At 38.3% G+C, this 18,936-nt stretch overlaps 2 protein-coding genes across 5 annotated transcripts in view; one reads left to right on the top strand and one right to left on the bottom strand.

Annotated features, from left to right (window-relative positions):
• LOC121736403 (latrophilin Cirl) overlaps positions 1–10,356 on the top strand; it is a 343,009-nt gene extending 332,653 nt beyond the window's left edge. The window contains exons 13-24 of one of the 4 annotated variants that reach the window (XM_042127571.1): positions 405–572; positions 1,040–1,162; positions 1,450–1,634; positions 1,990–2,117; positions 2,294–2,519; positions 3,265–3,430; positions 3,838–4,052; positions 4,491–4,588; positions 4,898–5,066; positions 5,569–5,733; positions 7,591–7,869; positions 8,862–10,356. In XM_042127571.1, coding sequence (XP_041983505.1) covers positions 405–572; positions 1,040–1,162; positions 1,450–1,634; positions 1,990–2,117; positions 2,294–2,519; positions 3,265–3,430; positions 3,838–4,052; positions 4,491–4,588; positions 4,898–5,066; positions 5,569–5,733; positions 7,591–7,869; positions 8,862–9,614 — 2,675 coding nt within the window. In that variant the 3' untranslated portion in view covers positions 9,615–10,356. Of the gene's footprint in view, positions 1–404; positions 573–1,039; positions 1,163–1,449; positions 1,635–1,989; positions 2,118–2,293; positions 2,520–3,264; positions 3,431–3,837; positions 4,053–4,490; positions 4,589–4,897; positions 5,067–5,568; positions 5,734–7,026; positions 7,364–7,590; positions 7,870–8,861 lie in introns of those variants that run through there. The other 3 variants (XM_042127574.1, XM_042127573.1, XM_042127572.1) reach the window with 3 other exon arrangements.
• A 2,747-nt stretch (positions 10,357–13,103) lies between these two features.
• LOC121736759 (growth/differentiation factor 8-like) lies at positions 13,104–16,539 on the bottom strand (the record flags this gene model as incomplete). The annotated part of the gene is made up of 2 exons (XM_042128143.1): positions 13,104–13,629; positions 16,078–16,539. Coding segments are annotated over 2 exons (846 nt in total), but the record flags the coding sequence as incomplete, so codon positions are not given.
• Between the last annotated feature and the right edge of the window lie 2,397 nt (positions 16,540–18,936).

Raw genomic sequence — 18,936 nt, 5'->3', positions numbered from 1 at the left:
CAGTCTTGCCTCTTTACTCCTAACCTAACCTACATTGTAACGTCGCGAGGCGTGGGGATTCAACCCAACCAACCCAACTTGGGAAGCAATCTTAAACGAGCCATTTGGAACAGCTAGCCCAACACCACGGGCCAGACATCAATTCATTTAATGTGCATATTTTCAAGAAGTAAATAAAGTTCAGTAATATGTAAATTATAGTATCATCTATCACTATAAGTATGTATCGTCATCTATCACTATTATTTATTACGTAGTTTTGTTAGACTCTATTTGGTCTTAAATGGTCTTCAATGGCCTTAAAAACAACCAGCGAGAAATAACGATGCATTAGCATATAATAGGCGTTTATTCCAAATTCAAGCGAATTCCCTTACTTAACATTATTTTTCTTCCAATTACAGGATCGAATCTTCTAGAAGAGAGCCAGAGAGCGTCATGGTCGGACTTGAGCACAGAAGCACAGAACAGAGCGGCAACATCCCTACTGACACAGCTAGAAGAAAACGCCTTCCTATTGGCCGATGCTGTCACCAAGGAGAAGACTATATTGCAGATCGTTAAAAATATCTGTAAGTATTAAGAATTTTAATTCTTTCTACAAGAATAGAGCATTTTAGAGATTGTAAAATAATTTTTGTGTACAAAAATAAATTGGTAAGATAAAAACAGAAACAAAAAAATGTTTTTTTCTAACTTTCGCCAATGTTTCTATCATTTTCTGTTTATTTGGCTTTTCCGACGTATCAGACAAAGACTAAAACACGAATTAATCCAATAAATAGCACTGAGTTTTGAAATATTTAGAGATTTTTTATATATTCCAGCACAATCTTTTATAACAGGCCTTATGCTACTGCTATCACAGTAAAGAGAGATTTAATAGTAAAGTTAAAAAAAAAGGTAAAGTTCAAAAAAATGAAGATTTTGACATAAACTCGATACATTTTCTAACACTTTTCATTAAATTAAAGTTGAGCTATAATTAAATACTTGTGTGCGGCTTTACTTTAATTAATCAACAATTCTGTATTTACAGGTTTATCAGTGCGAGTTCTAGAAGTAAAGAATGTGGAAGACGAGACTTTTCCATCCGTGATCGCTCAGGAGCAGTGGAAAGCGTCAGAAGATACGATCACCATACCTAAAGCTGCTTTACTTGGTAAGGAAAAGAGACGGTTTATAAGTGTATATTTATTTCTCCGAAAATTAATTAAGCAAGTTGTAGAAGACATTGAGCCCAAAATAAACCAAGGACAATATTGGTTCATTATTTAAAACATTAGCAGACCTTGTATTACCGGCATACAAAATATATTGTATCGATTTGACTTTGAGTGATTATTTTAATCACTCTTTATGTCGAAATGGTTTAGATTCTAAACCTTTAGAATTAGATTTTAACCCTAGACTTTATAACTTCTATTCACGCAACCAAATAACTTCCAGAAAACCACCAAATCGACCTCGTCCGCATAGTCTTCTTCGCGTTTGATCGTCTGGAGGAGATCCTCCCCCCGACCTTCGGCAAGACCCCCCAGTTCGCCGCCTACTCCTCAGAGCCCGTCACTTCCAGCACCAGCCTCAACTCCGAGAAGGAGAAGAAGAATGTCACCAGGGTGCTCAATTCTAAGGTAGAATATGAAACAATTATTGTACTAGAAAAATAGACTCAATAGAATATTAATGCAATGTTGTCACGCTAAAGTGCAGCACCAGCGCAGACAGTAAACAATAGATAAGGCCCAACTCATACTGGCGCGGAATGGAATGGAAACGACTTTTGCAACGAAAATATAACGAAAAAGTTAGATGCCTGACTTCCGTGGAATTCTCCAGAATTTGCCAGTGCTAATTTCCTCGCGTGAGACGAAATTGATGTTTCCAATCCGCGGCGGTGTAAATTGAGCCTGATACTTTGGGTGTGATAAAATTATTACATTTTTATTCATTTATATAATATTAACTATCAACATCGTCGTTTTTCAGGTGATATCAGCGAGTCTCGGCAACGGCAAGCACATTGAACTGTCACAGATGGTCAGACTCACCATGAAGCATCTGAAAACGGAAAACGTCACCAACCCTACCTGCGTATTCTGGGATTATACTTTACAGTAAGTATATAATCCTTGCTTTAATTGAAACAGCACAAACCATTAGGATTTAATTAATAAGGATTATGGGCAATGAGCATGGAAACCTTTAAAATCTTTTGTACGTGTCAAAGATGTTGAATCATAATAGCTTATTAGGTAAAGACTATATTCTAATCTGACACTGTCCATTTCAGCGGCTGGTCATCCGAAGGCTGTCAGGTGGAGTGGTCAAATCTGACGCACACGGGCTGCGCGTGCTCCCATCTGACCAACTTCGCGATACTAATGGACGTGCGCGGAATCGCTTTGGGCGCTAAACACGAGCTCGCGTTGAGGCTGCTGACGCTGATCGGCTGTGCTATATCGTCGATCGCGTTGCTGGCCGCGATACTGGTGTTCCAGTGCTTTAGGAATATGAAGGTGAGTGAAAAGTGATAGAGAGGTAAGCCGCAATTTGCGATGCTATAAAATAGTGTCAAAAGTGACTGACAGAGGGAGACGAGTCCTACAGTTATCTCGAAGAAGATAAGATAAGAAATAGAGCTTTATATTTTATCGAAGGTTAGGTAGACCTTCAGAACTCGGTACCTCCTAAACCGCGACCGAAACTCCATAGTTGCTGGTCGGTCTTACCTCTATGAGGGTCAAACCAACCACCAATCCAACTGTTTAGTTGGTGTAGTGTGCGCTCTAACAGCCCAACCCGACCAAACTATCGGCCGATAGAAAATCTGCAATCTGCGGAGGCTCTAGTCGCTTCGAACCATAAAGTTAATATACCTAGCAGAATAGAGAAACAAAGGCCTGAGCAAGAGAGATGTCATTATCAGTAACACTGCGTGGTAAAAAGAGACGTGTGATATATGACAGCAGCACTCTTTTTTTGACGTCCAGTCGGCACGTGCCGCACGTTGACAATTTAATCTCATAGAATTCATGTTCAATCATGCTTGTGTAAGTGTATACGCAAACATATTTTTCACACAGATGAAAATCAATTTTGGTTTCGTTTGACAGCTCTATTCCGCTAGGTATATTAACTTTATGCTTTGAACTGTGAATTCACTACGCTAATGAAACTGTGACGTCATAGCAGTTAAGCGTAGACATTTCAGCTGACATAACTGTAACATTATTATTAATAATTTAACTTTTTAAATTCCAGTCGGATCGAGTGTTAATCCACAAGAACTTATGCGCGTGCCTGCTGATAGCCGAGGTGGTATTCATGTGCGGGATCGACCAGACACAAGACCGTATTCTATGCGGCATCATAGCAGGGTTGTTGCACTATTTCTTCCTAGCAGCCTTCGCGTGGATGTTTTTAGAAGGTAATTATTATTATTCAGTATTTTTAAGTAATACATATTCTTTGGTAAATTAGTATTGATAATAATATTACTTAAAGTAATTTTTATCAGAACACTATCAACGGACAGCTATCAACCTCAACTGACAGCTAACAACAACAAAATGGCAGAATTTCGTCGCCATTTTAGTGGGGTTTGACAGTTACGTCGCCATCTTGGTTGTAATTTTACACAACATTAGATAAAACAATAAAGGGTTTTCAACTACAAAAAGTGTACAACTGTGTACTAATTAGGTATTCCTCGGGTATACATCGTGTATAACAAATTCACCTAATTCTACATTTAATTTAGAAATATAACAATATTACTTATTTAAAATACATATTTCTTAGTCCCTCTACTAATAACGCTTATATCCATCCCAGGTTTCCATCTATACGCTATGCTGGTCGAAGTATTCGAGCCGGAGCGTGCGCGCGCCCGCTGGTACGTAGCGGGTGCGTACGCGGCGCCCGCTGTCGTCGTGCTCGGTGCGGCCGCGGCGTATCCTCAGGGATACGGCACGGACAAGCACTGCTGGCTGTCCACTGATAGGATGTTCATGATGAGCTTCGTTGGACCTGTGGCTATTGTGTTGGTGGTATGTATGAGTTTAGAATAAATTTAGAGTTTTAGAAAAAGTAAAAATGTGTAAAATAATAATAATTATTGTAAGTTGTCTTTTTCATTCGCGCAAGAAATTGATATCGTATATTATGTGCGTGTATTCTTATACGTGCGGTAGTTATAGAGACAACTATTCATAGCTCTTTGTAGGCAACAACGTGCTCTTTGATGGGACTATTTATTTTTATTGATTTAAAAGTTTTAAATCAGATTGAAGTTTTCTTCGTATTTTATTCGGTTTCTGGTTGTTTTCTTGTACATTATGAAGAATGTGAGCAACTCTTCTGTTTAAATACACTGTTTTTAGACATCAATCTTTTGGTTAAAAACTGCATTAAAAACCATTGCAAAGTTGCCCTAGGCTTACTTACAAAAGTTGCAGAAGATAAATTTGATTATTGTAAATTTTCAGGCGAACTGGATCTGTCTGAGTATGGTGATCTACATGATGTGTCACCACTCCACCGTCTCTATCAAGGCGAAAGAGAACTCTAAAATATACAAAATAAGGTAAATTTAAAAATCTTGCTATCTAAGATATTTTAAGGTTCCATATTTTTACATGTTGCGTAAGACGCAACAAATAAATGAAAATGCCAAATACCTTGTGAAAAAATATAGAAATATTCGTAGGAAACAATAATTTCCTGTTATAAGTTTAAATAAGGAAGAATTATATAAATGGTGACAATAATGTAATTATTGTAACTGTTGCAGTCAGTTTCGGCAACCAAAACAAATGCTATACTTTTTATACATTTGTCTAACTAGAATTGCTCTACAATTCTTTGTTTTTTAGTTTTACTTTTTAATTTCCAGGGTATGGCTGAACAGTTCAGTGGTTTTGGCGTTTCTGCTCGGTCTCACTTGGACGTTCGGTCTACTGTACCTTAACGAACAGACTGTCGGAGTGGCGTATACCTTCACCATTCTGAACTCCCTACAAGGACTATTTATATTCATCTTCCATTGCCTGCAGAATGAAATTGTAAGTTATTTTGTTATAATATTATAGTAATTAATGTAGGTAATACATTGACACGAATGGGTGAGAATAAAAAGCGAAATATCGAGGTTATGAAAAATATGATTACTTAATTTACCCAATCCTGTTTTACCGGTACACAAAAAACTGTCAAGAAATATCGTTTGTTCTATTCCGCCATTTTCTTTAATATAGTTGTTCAAAGTTTATGTAGCATTATAAAACTAGATTCGTCTGTCACCTATCGCTACTTATATTTTTTAATCGCGCTCCAAATAGAACACTAGAATTTTTCTACAAGAAACTACTCCAAAAAGCTCCTTTTTTTCTATGTGTTAGGTGCTCATTTTAGTGCTCAAATAAAAGAGATTTATAGCTGTAACGTTCATTTCTACCTTTTCCCCTAGACTATTCTAGGAGGTACGTAGAAATTCACTTAGATCTAGTCAATAACAATAATCACCTTACTCGTATTCGATTGTATTATAACGTCCTTTCCAAACAGTTCCAGAAGGAATGCGCCCGTCTCGGCCGACGGCATCGCTGGTTATCATGCTGCCTGTTCCTCGCACCAGCACCCACCTCCTCCAACCACGTGGACACACGGGGCAGCACCAAGAGCAGACGATATGCTGCTGCGGAACCAGAGGAGGACCATAGAGATGTGACGGTAGGTGTTGATGATGATGGTCATGTGTAGCATATGGTAGAGGTGTAATGTTTGGAAATATATCAGTCAATTCCGGGATGAACACTCATATTATGTCCTTTATCGGGACTCGATTATCGATAGTATCTCCATGGTTAATCTCATTGAAATCAGTTCAGTATGTTTTTAAATGAGGATGTAACGAAGAGACAGATGGACAAAATTTCACACTTTTAATGTAAATATTAATTAATTAAAAAAATCACGCTCTGACTGCTAAAATACACGCATCAATTATTGCTGGGTCGATACAATAGCATCGACCAATCAGAAAGCGTTTTTACGGAATTTGGTATCATACAAACATTACAGCTCTATTGAGTATTGGTTATATGCTTGAAATATGATGTTATTATGTGCATTTGTGCAATCAGAATCAGAATGGGTTTTAATATGGCTAGACAGAAAAATATGAAAACTTAACACGCCACGGCCAAATATTTTTTGAAACTTTGTATGAAATCATATGAGGCAAGCCGCAATACGCGGCAACGGCGTTAGGGTCAATTCAGACCGCAACGTGACGAGGCGAGGCGCGACGCAACGCGACCTAAATTTGTATGGATTTGACACATGTCGTCAGCGTGAGACGTCTTGTGAATCTGTCAAATACAAATTTAGAAATGCATCTGCGCGTCGCGTTGCGGTCTGAATTGACCCTTAAGCGACACAAAACATCAGTTCTATGAAATGTGAAGTGTCGCGTAGTGCCGCGTAGTGGCGCGTAGTAGGTACGTTATATTCGTTAGAAGAAATGGCATAAAAAAGTTTAGTTGCTACTGTCCAGCCATATTAAATGGGTTTGCCTATGTTGCGGTAAATATGTTAATGCCTATTTCGCCTTTTTCACATATTAACCGTAACATGGGATAGTTTTGGTACAAGGAAACTGTGCTTGTTTTTATTTGGCTGAACCATAATATTATTATGAATATTTTTTGCTGTGAATTGTCTTATCATATTGTATGTTACACACACACACACACCTCTCAACACAAAAAACAAACTGTATTATCGACAAACCGACACCAGAAATTCATACTACGCTAACTCAAAAATGCGTACTTTACAGAAAAAATAAACACAATAAACACTTTCTTATAAATACTTGTAAGACGTAATTTATAAGCTATAGATTAAATCATGCATAATATTTACTCTTAGTAAAACTTTTCTTAAATGGTGTTCGATAAAATTCGTTTACCATGAAAATAATACCAGTATTGTTTTATACAAAAGTCTAACCTCTCACAGAACACCGCGAGCACGTCGGTATCGGCGTCAACAACAAACAACTTAGTCATCAACAATCTAAACGTGGTCGTCAACAACAACAACCACAATAACAACAACGTGGTCAACCACTCCCAGGTGGCGTCGCTGGCCGCCGCCGCCGCCACCACGTACCACTCCCACAGACGTCGAAACGATCCCGAAAACCAGAGCTTCGGCCATTCCAACTTCGGCCCCACCCTGAATGCTTCGTCCTTCTCTAATTCCCCACCCGAGAGAGAGACAGCACCAATGTCCCACCTAAGAAACCCCATAGGCGGCAGCGGCCGGTACCAAGGCTACAGACAGAATCAGCAAGGTTCGTACGCATTGAGATAGGATTTAAAATCCACCACCCAACTAATATCGTGACTAATAGATTGTACGGTAAGTCCTTTTTGTTTATTCACTAACCCTATGCTTTTACTAACATCTAACCGTAGTGGTGGTAGTGTGGGTTAAAAAAATCCTATCTCTTAATGCGTATGACCTTCTTATGTATTATAAGTAGTGATTTCTTGTATATTATATGTGTATTATATACAGAGCTACAACGTCCCGGAGACGCGATGGACGGTTCGACCCACGGCACCGATATACGTCCCGAGCGACGACATAAGAAACCAACTCGCGCCTCAAAACATACCGCATAGCTCGTCCCACACTCAAAGCATAGCGTCGATGCATAGCTACAGAAATAATATCGAGGTGCCGAGCGACCACCAGAACCTCCGCTCGCGGTCGCCATCTTGTTACTCCAACAAAATGGCGGCGAGTATTGGCGCGAACGATTGGGCGCTCACCAACACTGGCAATCTGTGGAAGGTGAGGGGAGGGTTGTGTTACGTGGTAAGATCTCCAGGAAACGGACGACCGAAATTTGAAATTCGAATAAAGTTTTTTTTCAGTTTATTTTTTTTTTACATTTTACAATACTTGTAATTTGAAATTCGAACGAATTTCTTTTTTTTATTGAACATAATAATTGTCAAAGGAGTTCAAAGTGGAGCCAACATTTTATATACTTTTATGTATTACAATATCGGTGACGGTATTTCTAGAGACCTTACTATAGTGTTAACTGCATGTATAGCTGCATGACTCACACGCACTTCACATAGCCCATCTCGCTCCCTTCGATCACAAATTTTTACTTTTTACTAAAACTTCTCAAAGAAATTCCAACGACATTTTGCATGAGTTTGAAACTGTCAAACAGGGTTTGGGTTTTATGGTGGTTTGGAGATTTCTCACAAGTTTATGATATTATACTTACAGAAATCGCAAGTTTATTTTAGAATAGGTTATAGCGACGTAAAACTTGCCGCTTATATGACTAGCAAGTACACACTTCCATTTTAATATTTGCTATAAGTAGTTATAAACCTATTTCATGTTAAAATAAATTTAATGCAGTTTAGCAAGCTACAGAAGAATAGTCATTATTTAATAATTTTTTCACCTTTAACTTTATCTAACACGAATATGTTTTAAACTGTCTTTCACGTTTTAAGCACATGTCTACTACAATAATTAGATTTTTTTTCATGACTAAATGCACATGCCCCTCACTAAAAAAATCTAATATTTTTGCTTCGTCTTTAGAACGCCATCTAGCAAACCTAATTTGAGAAAGTACTATCAGAGACTATGTCATTTAAGATGGTGGACCTACGTAATTTGATCGGGTTGACATTGACCGACAAAATAACGTAGGCTATCTTTCTTTGTATCTAATATCCAATTAAAAATCTAACTGTTGTAGTAGTCAAAAAAAATACTTTGTACAATTTGTAATAAGGTTTTTATCTCCACAGAACACTTCTTCTAAGCACCACACGTCGACTCTGCCGCACCACGACACGCTGTCGCGTCAGATGGCGCAGAATCATCTACAGAACCCGTACCCGGAGTGCGAGGCGCACGGGACCCACGGCCACGTCCCCGGCCACGCCTCTAGCCACGCTGGCCACGCCCCCGGCTCCCCTCGCCACAGGGACGAAGATCACCAGGGCTACCAGACGACCCGCAGCTACAACCCCGACTTCCGCAACCCCCACGTCTTCATGTCCCACTCCCCCGGCAGCCAGGAGATGATCTTCCGGAAGTACAAGGACGAGAGGCGGAAACACCACCACGGCTCCAACCACTACTCGGAGATCGCATCCCAGGGGCGGATATACAGACGCGGCTCCGAGGAGTTCCGCATCCAGGATGACCCGGTTTACGAGGAGATAGAAAGGAACGAGACGCTGGTATCCGATATGTCGGACGACTCCGTCGGACGGCCGAACCCGCCCGGCTCGGCGAAGTTCTTCGGCGACCACCGCCCGCTGATCTCCTACAGCCCCGGGGAAAGATTAGAGGATTACGGAAAGTACGGGCGATGGGACACGATCGAGCGGTCGTACGACGGTCGGTACGACGGCCGGTACCCGCCCCCCGAGAACATGCGCGCGCTGGCGGCAGTGCTCAACGCCGAAAATAACGTCGTCTGCCACCTGGAACCCCCCAACTCGTACGACACGTACCCCCAACCCGGCCGGACCGTCTCCCAGCCCAGCTTCTAAAAGGACTCTGTAAATACTTTTCTATGGTAGACGTAGTGCCGGTAGCGTAGTGACCTTGCCATATGGACTCGTAGGTGTAACGTAATTTTAAAATCACTTTTTCCACTGTGATCCTACTACATAACGGCTCAACGTTCGTAGCGTGTACATATAGCGTTAGTCCTCCCGTCGTGGCATTCTTGAAGCGTCTGTAGGTACAAAAGTCTGTGATGATTCGTTTCGTTTGCGTTCTAGTGTCGCCGCCCGGCGGGCCCTCCTTTCTTTGTGACTTCGAAATCCATCCAAAAGTATATAGACTGACACTATTCGATGTTGTGCACCGCCGTAGACTTAGCGTTAACTTGTTCGTTTCCAATGCCATGGACTTCGGAGGAATCGTTTTAAAGTTTCGTGTATATTTTGAATCTTAAGCAATATTTAGACTGAAGTATTTTTGGACGTCGGCACACGTTTTCTGTAACATTATTTATGATCGCCGACGCTCGGGAAATACTTTTTTTTAACGAGAATTATAAAAAAAAATTGGGGAGTTTTATTTTTTGTAATTGGGTATACTAGTCCAACTAACTCTCCCGTGCTGTAATTTGTACATTGTATTGTGTATTTCTGTTATATATTATTTTGTTTTTTGATTGTATTTTAATAACGTTGAATATATAAAGTAGGGCAAACAGAATGTGTACATAATTTAAAGTTTATATAAATAAAGAGCGACTACCCTGAGAGGGTAGCCGAAGGTGAACATTTTTTTTATTTCTACCCTACATCTCGACATACAAAACATTACTTTAAGCACACTAGGTATAAGTATATGTAATAGCCCTGAAAATGTAATAATCAACAGCCTTTAAGATTGGTAAAAAAATGGTCTGTACTTTTTAAGTAGGTACATACTATTAACTATAAGATCAATGTATAAAATAGCTTTACAAAAAATACCAGGGCGTCCTGGGCTGAACTGAGAGTAAGGAGAGCAAAAATTATGAGGAGGTAGTGTAGTGCCACTTTAAGTTATTTAATTTTAAAAATCTATACCACCTGAAAAGAGTAAGTACCAGGTACCAGGAGAACAGAAAATATGAGTAGGTAGTGTAGTTCCCTAATAAAATATGTTATGTAGCCGAACTGAGTGCTACCAAGAGAGCAGAAATTATGAGGAGGTAGTGTAGTGGCTCCTTAAGTTCCTTAATAAATATGATTGACCTGAGAGTACCAGGTTACCAGGAGAGCAGAAATTATGAGGAGGTAGTGTAGTGGCTCCTTAAGTTCCCTAATAAAATATGTTATGTAGCTGAACTGAGAATACCAGGTACCAGGATTACAGAAAAGATAAGGAGGTAGTGAAGTGGCTCCTTAAGTTCATAAATTATTGTCATGTAGCCGAACTGAGAGTACCAGCTACCAGGAGAGCAGAAATTATGAGGAGGTAGTGTAGAGGCTCCTTATGTAGTTAAACTGAGAGTACCAGCTACAGAAATGGAACTGAACTGAACTTTGTGTAGTACCAGCTACCAGGATAACAGAAAGGATGAGGAGGTACTGAATACTCAAGTTCTTTAATTACGTTTTGTTACAAAATAATATGTCTTCGTGAAAATGCAAAAGGAGAAAAGAAACACAAAGATATATAAATAGAAAATTTATTTCAATAATTCTTAAGACATTGTTAGTTTATTTCGAAAATAGATCATAGTTTATCTACAGCTAATATGTTTGTATAGAAACATTTTTACATCGAGTGTTCAGAAACGGGAGATCTATGCGAAGGCTCACCACCCAGATGCCTTGAAATGAGATCTAATTTTGAAATTCAACCCTTAGTAACCTTACAATTATCTAATAATAATTTCCTCAACATAATACATTTTTCTAATAAAAAATTGAAGGTAGGTGTCGATTGCAATGTAAGTAAATGTCAACAATCTTGATACTTGAATTAAATTGTTATATTACTGTGTAATAGAGTAGGTACTTACTTGCAAAAAATTGATGACAATATTATATATTATAAATTCGGCGATTGCTACTATTGTTTTTGTTAACGTCTACCCGTGGTCTACCCACACATAATTTAGCACTACCTTCTTCTAATCCAAATTTTGACTGATCGAGATCCAAATATTGTCAAAGAGAAAGTTATACAAGTTAAATTGAAGATACATTTAACTATCTACCTACTTAAAAATAATGACGAAAAAATGCATTTTGAACAACTTAGAGCGCGGACAATCAGGCACATTATCATACAAAAGCTATTGTTACACTACTGGGTTAAGAACCTAATAGACATAGTCGAATTAATTGCTAGATAGCTTCTGGCAAAGCGCCAAATTCACATATTATTTTGATTTAAACTGCGTCCGAACTACGTAACTTACGATGCACCTACAATATATAAGTCAATAAATATAAAAACAAAATATGTATAATCATGACTATTGTTTTACCTGTGTTATTATCTACTTACAGTCGAAATAATCTTAAACTAAACATTTTAACTTACAAAATGTAAATGCTATTTTGACGTAGGTAATGAGAAATGCGATCTTGTATTATCTAGCTCAATATAAAGGTTCATTTTTATCACTAATATTACAACGATGTCAAATGTCATAACTCAACATGTTACATCAGTCACGAAGATTTAGGTACCTTTTTTCCTCTGTACGATTTTAACAAGAAATTAAATGTAAATATAAAGTAGGCTGATATTCTCACACAACTTTTTAAATACCATCAGTCGATAACACATGAAAGCAAAAGCAGATTAAAAACTACAAAAAAAACAATTTAAAATTTTTCAACGATCAAAATCATTTCTTGCACTATTTTAGAATGAAGTTTTATTTAAGTTAAGGTTATTTTTACTTTGTATTAAAATATAAGCATTGTCGACACATAAATCATAATGCGAAAAATGAGATGATATTTATCACTTTCAAATAATTACTTTTAATAATATTAGCTATTTAATAGCGATAAAAGACGAACAATTACTACTTTTTCAGTAAGTTACGGTCACTCACACTCACACATCGCAATATTAAGCCAAATCACACACCACTTAAAATTAAACCTATAAATGTCCTTTAGACCTAGGCAAATATAGATTTGGACGAACCAAACTAAAGAAAATCACAATAGCATTACGTCACAAGTATAAAGATTTGTGCCACGAAGAAAGCATTTCTGTACATCACAATACCTAAGGTTTCGAAATCGACACAAATCTGGATTAAGTATTTGTATTGGTATCGAAAGACTAAAGAGTCGGATAGAATCAATACTCTGCAACTTCTAGGATCCAGCAATAAAGTTTGATCCAACAAATTCGAAGTTTTGATTAAGATTGTAAAAGCAGGTTTTCTTGCGTTTAGTTTCAAGCATAGAGCCGTTAACAAGGCCTGCTACTTGACTGATAAACCAGGCTTAGCTTGACCATTATTACGTTAGAATAGACAATGAATGTCAGTCATGACTCATGAGTCTCTAACTAAAGTAAATCTGTTATTTTGTGATTTATCCCTCAAATCTACCTTCTACCATTTCGCATTCCTACTGTGTCCATGCTAAGCCTGACGTCTACAAAACGAAGGACCAGCCACTCAACCAGCAAACGCATAAAACGTTGCTATAAGCATCCGCACTGTTCCACGACCATACCGGGTATGGTACCATAGATAATATTGAACTCGTGGTCGAAATAGAGCATGGAGATAGCGCTCATTTTCTTGGGGGCGCAGCACGGGCCCCCACTTCCTGGGGGCGCGGCTAGATGCACTAAATGGGTGTGGGGATACTTCTGGAGGAAGCTGTAGGGGCACTCCCCACTGCAGTAGTTCGCGTCGTACTGTTTGGGGGCTATGATCCAGTCCCAGCCAAACTCCTCGAAGTTGACGGAGAGCGGGTACCGACAGCACCGGACTTCTTTGGAGTTCTCTGTGCAGTCCATACCCAGGGTCCGCCTTGTTCGCTTGTGTGAATTGTCCTTGAGACTTACTTCTATGTACGGCATCTGGAACAAGGAATAAGTATGATTAGAGTTTTGTTGCGTCGTTTAAAGTTAAAAGTTGAGGACATGTCTCAAGTCTCAAGTAATATTATTAATGCGATATTATGTCTGTCTGCCTGTTACCTCTTTAATGCTTCAAGCGCACGGAACTGAGCCTATAGTCACGGGAAAGAAAATAGGTTGGTTTTTAATGCGAAAAATGTATGGCTTTCGGAAAGAAGATCAAACTTCGGCTCAACGGAGTTGCGAACAAAATCTAACTCTTTATTGTTGGAGGAAAATGGTATTCGATTTTGGACTTATGATGAGATAATATGGCGCTACCCGTGAAACTTGCTTACTTATATTAAAAAGTATAAACAATAGAGAAGAATAGTAAAAAGTAGGCACAGAATGCATCCTCGTGGCCTCAATAAGTTATCGGCCCAGATTAAAAGTCACCGCGAGCGTTTTTGTAATAACCCCTCATTATTAATAGTACATTATCAAAGCGTCTGCGACCAATACAATAATGACATAATGTTGATATGAAAGTATTATATTTACTTACTTAAATTGAAATTATTAATTTTAGATCACGTGATTTTAGCTCATAGGCACCAACATCATCACACTGCTATTAGTGGGACAACTAAATAATCCCAAAAATAAATCGACGACTACAAATCCAAGACATATCTATTGGAAATATCGTTAGCAAAAAAGTATGTACTACGATTCTGCTAACGATGAACGATATTTTTCGACAGTCGCACATCATTCAATCAAATTAGGGTCTTTATCAAGTACCTAATTGATTTATGAACTTGACCCGAATTGACCTCGCCTGGCCAATTCTCAAACTGTCATGTAATTTAATTCCGATCGTAGACGATTCTAGAAAAATATTATCGGCCTCGAAAAAATTCCACGCAGCTACGTACAGCGGGGCTAAAATGGTCGCTTTACAGAATCATATATTGAATCATAATATGATTCATTTTTAAACTCCACTTTGCATGCAATTCATATAGTGATTCGCTTCGATTAACGATTGGTCGCCGCGCGAGAGACCAATCATTGATGTAAGCGACTCACTATATGAATTGCACGCAAAGTGGAGTTTAAAAGTGATTCGCTCCGATTAATGATTGGTCTCCGCGCGCGAGCGCCGCTCGCGGAACCAATCATTAATCTAAGTGAATCACTATATGAAATGCACGCAAAGTGGAGTTTAAAAATCAATCATATTGTGATTAACTATATGACCGTTCCGACAAAGCGACCATTTTAGCCACGCAGCGGGGCTAAAATAGTCACATTTAGCAATTCCTCTCAATCAACTCAGCAAATGAATTGTCAAAACTGTTAAACTGACAAATGTCAAATCAGTACAAAAATACAGAAATGAATTGCAAGCAGAGGTGCATTTTGCGATTTTAGAAAAATGAATCATATTATGATTCATATCATGATTCTTCAAAGCGACCATTTTAGCCCCGCTGTATCTTACAGAACAGTAGTTGGAGGTACCATTATAAAATGATTCATTGGCCGATAGCGGACCTAAGTCATTTGGTAGGGTATGTCATACCTCGCCGGACGCCGATAGATCGCCACTAATATTTTTTTGACTTGAGATAGCCTGTTAAAACTACATAGGTCCCCCATCTACCTATAAAAAATCATGATAAATCAATAAATAAGATTCAAACCCCTGAATGTTTAGAAGTCAATGAACCAAAAAAATATATATAGAAGACAGAGCTTTCCCGAAAAAAGGGAAGATAGAGCATTTTTAGGGTTCCGTACCCAAAGGGCAGGGAACCCTATTACTAAGACTTTGGTGTATGTCTGTCCGTCTGTCTGTCTCCAGACTGTACCTCAAGAACCGCTATAGCTAGATTTCTGAATTAGTGTTCACACTATCCTTACACTATCCTTTTTGCAACATATCCAACACATATTTTTTATTAAATCAACAAGAAAACGAGCAGAAAGAATACCAAAGGGGTATAAGTTATAACAGCTACGCGGAGTAACTATTTAATAATCAGTGCCTAAGCGCATGTCGCTCGCCGGTATTCAATGAATAAGTGGTATTAATAATCCGATCAAACCGGCCCGTAAATGTCGAAGCATAGTTTAAGTTTTTACTGCCGTGAGACATTTAATTATTATCTACTTAACTTTTTAATAAAATTAGGGGGCAAACGCGCAAACGAGTAAGTGGTAATCCAATAAGTAACGGGTCATTTTAATTTAATGAAGATTTGTTAAAGCTTCATACATTTTCTGTCAAACTCTTAATTATTAAGTAATTACTTAATAATTAAGAGTTTGACAGCAGAAAGAGACATTTATAATTATAAATGTCTCTTTCTGCTACCATTTTAACTGTAGGTACTCACCTACAGCAGAAAGAGGCATTAAAATCATAGTACAGGAGTTGAACGATAAAAGTGTACTTACAACTGTATGATTAGTTTCTGAGCTCGGGTGCGGCACAACCAAACTCACTCTATTCTTCGAGTCTTGTACTCTCACTACTATAGCTAGGTTCTCCCTCGGCAACCTGAAGAACTCCGCAACCATGTTGGTCACGTTCACCCTCAACCACTTCCCGACCTTCAGGTCTCGTCTGCTGAGCTTGACGGACGTCTCCGAGTAGGGCACGGACGCCTTGTTCCCCTGGTTGTTCCTGGTCACCCGATTGACCTGGACGTTGATGGTGAAGTACTCCTCCACCAGGGTCGCGTTGAGCCACGGCTCCAACTCCTGGACGTGGACGTTCAGGTGACCCTCGCTCACTTCGTTCTGCAGCACTTTGCTGGTGAACCTAAAGTTTAGGACCTTCAGGCCTTTGAAGTGGTTGTGGCGCCTCGTATCTGTAAGAAAATAGCGTAACTTTAGTTTTGCAGTTGGGTTATGTTGTTATGTAACATTATATAGGGGAAACGGAAGCGAAGGATCTAGATTTAAGACCTACAAATTTAAATTTCCTAAGTCGTACCCAGGTAATTAACTATTTACTAGCTTCAGTTCCTAAATCAGCTCAAAACTGTCACTATTACTAGCAAAGTACTAACTCAACTTAGTTAACGTATGTTTTACAAAAAACGACGGTTTTGCCTCTAGCCCAAACATTAACTTGAAAGATTTTAAGTTAATGTTTCAGCAAGCTCATTTCTCTCTTCACCAACTCAGCAAACCAGTTCAAAACCAACCAATATTATAATATTTGAAGCCGCCACTTCAAATATTACAATCGAACATACATCCCCTTTCATACGTTTTGCTAATGTCGAAGAAGAAAGAAAGTAAGCTCGCTAGGGCTTAACATTTTAGACTAGATTTCAGAGTTACAAGCTAAATTAAATAAAAATAAGGCCAGAAAGGATATTCCGCTTCATCCGTAGAGAATCTTCAGAAAGCAATCATCATTTCAGGATAATCTGAAAAGAAAGAAAAACAATGTTAGTGAAGTATTCCATAAGTCTCTAGGCAACTCCTAAAGCTCAAAAATTACACATTACAAAAAGTCATTTAAAAAAATATGAAAATCTTATATCCAGGACACAAATACGCTTTAAAATTATGACACGTGTTAACCGTACATTTTTCAGAATAAAAACTATCCTATGTCCTTTCCCGGGATTCAAAGTAACACAAGCCAAATTTCAGAAAAATCGGTTCAGCGGTTTGAGCGTGAAGAGGTAACAGACAGACACACTTTCGCATTTATAATATTAGTATGGATACTCGGTAGGGGAGTAAAAAGTTAAAAGAGGAAGTAACTAATAGGAACTGGCTATAGCTAACTAATCAGCTGGGTTATTTATTGATCGCTATTAGAAGTTCGCGAACCGGCCAGGTGGGGTTTAAAAATATCGACCACATAGTCCGAGGCCGAACCACCCACTACCACACCCATATTGTAGGTATACTTTTATTTTATAAATCCATCGTCGAATGTTTACAATTGAGTGCATGTTTATTTGTTACTGCAAAGATTTACATTTTGTTTAACGTAAACGCTTTTTAATAGATCTTAAAATAAAGTGTTCTGCATTCGACCTGTTGATTATTTTTCTATTAATTTAAGAGAAATAAGAGTGTACCAAAGTGATAATGTACCACACATACCTACATATTTATACCTCAGCTGTCAGCACAATCAAATACAATATATAATATAATATTTATTGCAAAAAAACTTTCAATCTATCATGCACACAGAAAATCATAATAGTAAAATAAAAAATGTTGATCAGTCTTTTTTATTTCGTATTTAATAATATTATGGATTATGAATAAATGATTTTAATTTGAATAAAGTTTTTTTGTTTCAGATAACTAGGTATGTAAAATATCCAGCTGACTCTCACACTATAATGTTTAGAAGTGTAGTGACGTCACGGGATTACTCACGGAAGATAAATGCACTGTCGGTCTGTCACTATCACTCCTCGCCTAGGTCATGTATTTATAAGGTTTTCCTCAAGACCAATGGATGCTTTTATTACGTACAAAGCCACTACACAAAAAAAGTAAGAAAATGAAAGTTTTTCTCGTTGTTTGTCGATAATAATTAATAATGGATTGTAAAGTACGACACATTTAAAAGTCGGCATCTCGTGACTTCTGCGGTGTACGTAGATGATGGACGATGGTAATCGCTTTTCATCAGGCAATCCGTTTGCACATTTGCCCTCTATAAAAAATATATGAAAGGAATGGTAAGACAAAGGAATTGCCGTGCGTTTAACATTTCTCCGTGTATGTAATTTTTCAGGGAAAAAAGTATCCTATGTCCTTTCCCGGGACTCAAAGTATCGTGTACAAAATTTCATCAAAATCGGTTCAGCGGTTTGGAAGTGAAGAGGTAACAGACAGACACACTTTCGCATTTATAATATCAGTAGGAAAATAGCATAAAAAGCGCTTAGTACATTGAGGTATAAGTACAGCTACCAGGTACTACGCAGTACACCTCAATTGCTTAGTAAAAAGTTATCAGTACACGTGACAACAAATGCCTAATTTGATGAACGTTAAATGACCAAAAAAGCGAGTGTTATCAGTTATCACTCTGGCTTCCTGATACGATACCGACGGGTCAGAGTTTCGTCACTCCCTCGTCATATTCTAATCACTCTTATCACCAGATTTGCCGTCACCACAGAATACATCAATCGTCACACTGATTCGAATATAGACGACAGGCCTGCGAGGCCTTTGCGACAAAATTGTCAGTGTTGCATGCAGCATGGATGTCAAGAGTGGGTTGAACCAACTTAATTTAACTATAACATATTGTAATATAACTTT

Source organism: Aricia agestis, chromosome 19, assembly GCF_905147365.1.
Source record: "Aricia agestis chromosome 19, ilAriAges1.1, whole genome shotgun sequence".
Classification (NCBI taxonomy): domain Eukaryota; kingdom Metazoa; phylum Arthropoda; class Insecta; order Lepidoptera; family Lycaenidae; genus Aricia; species Aricia agestis.
Note: the sequence above shows the minus strand (reverse complement) of the source record. Positions and strands in the feature narration are given on the sequence as shown.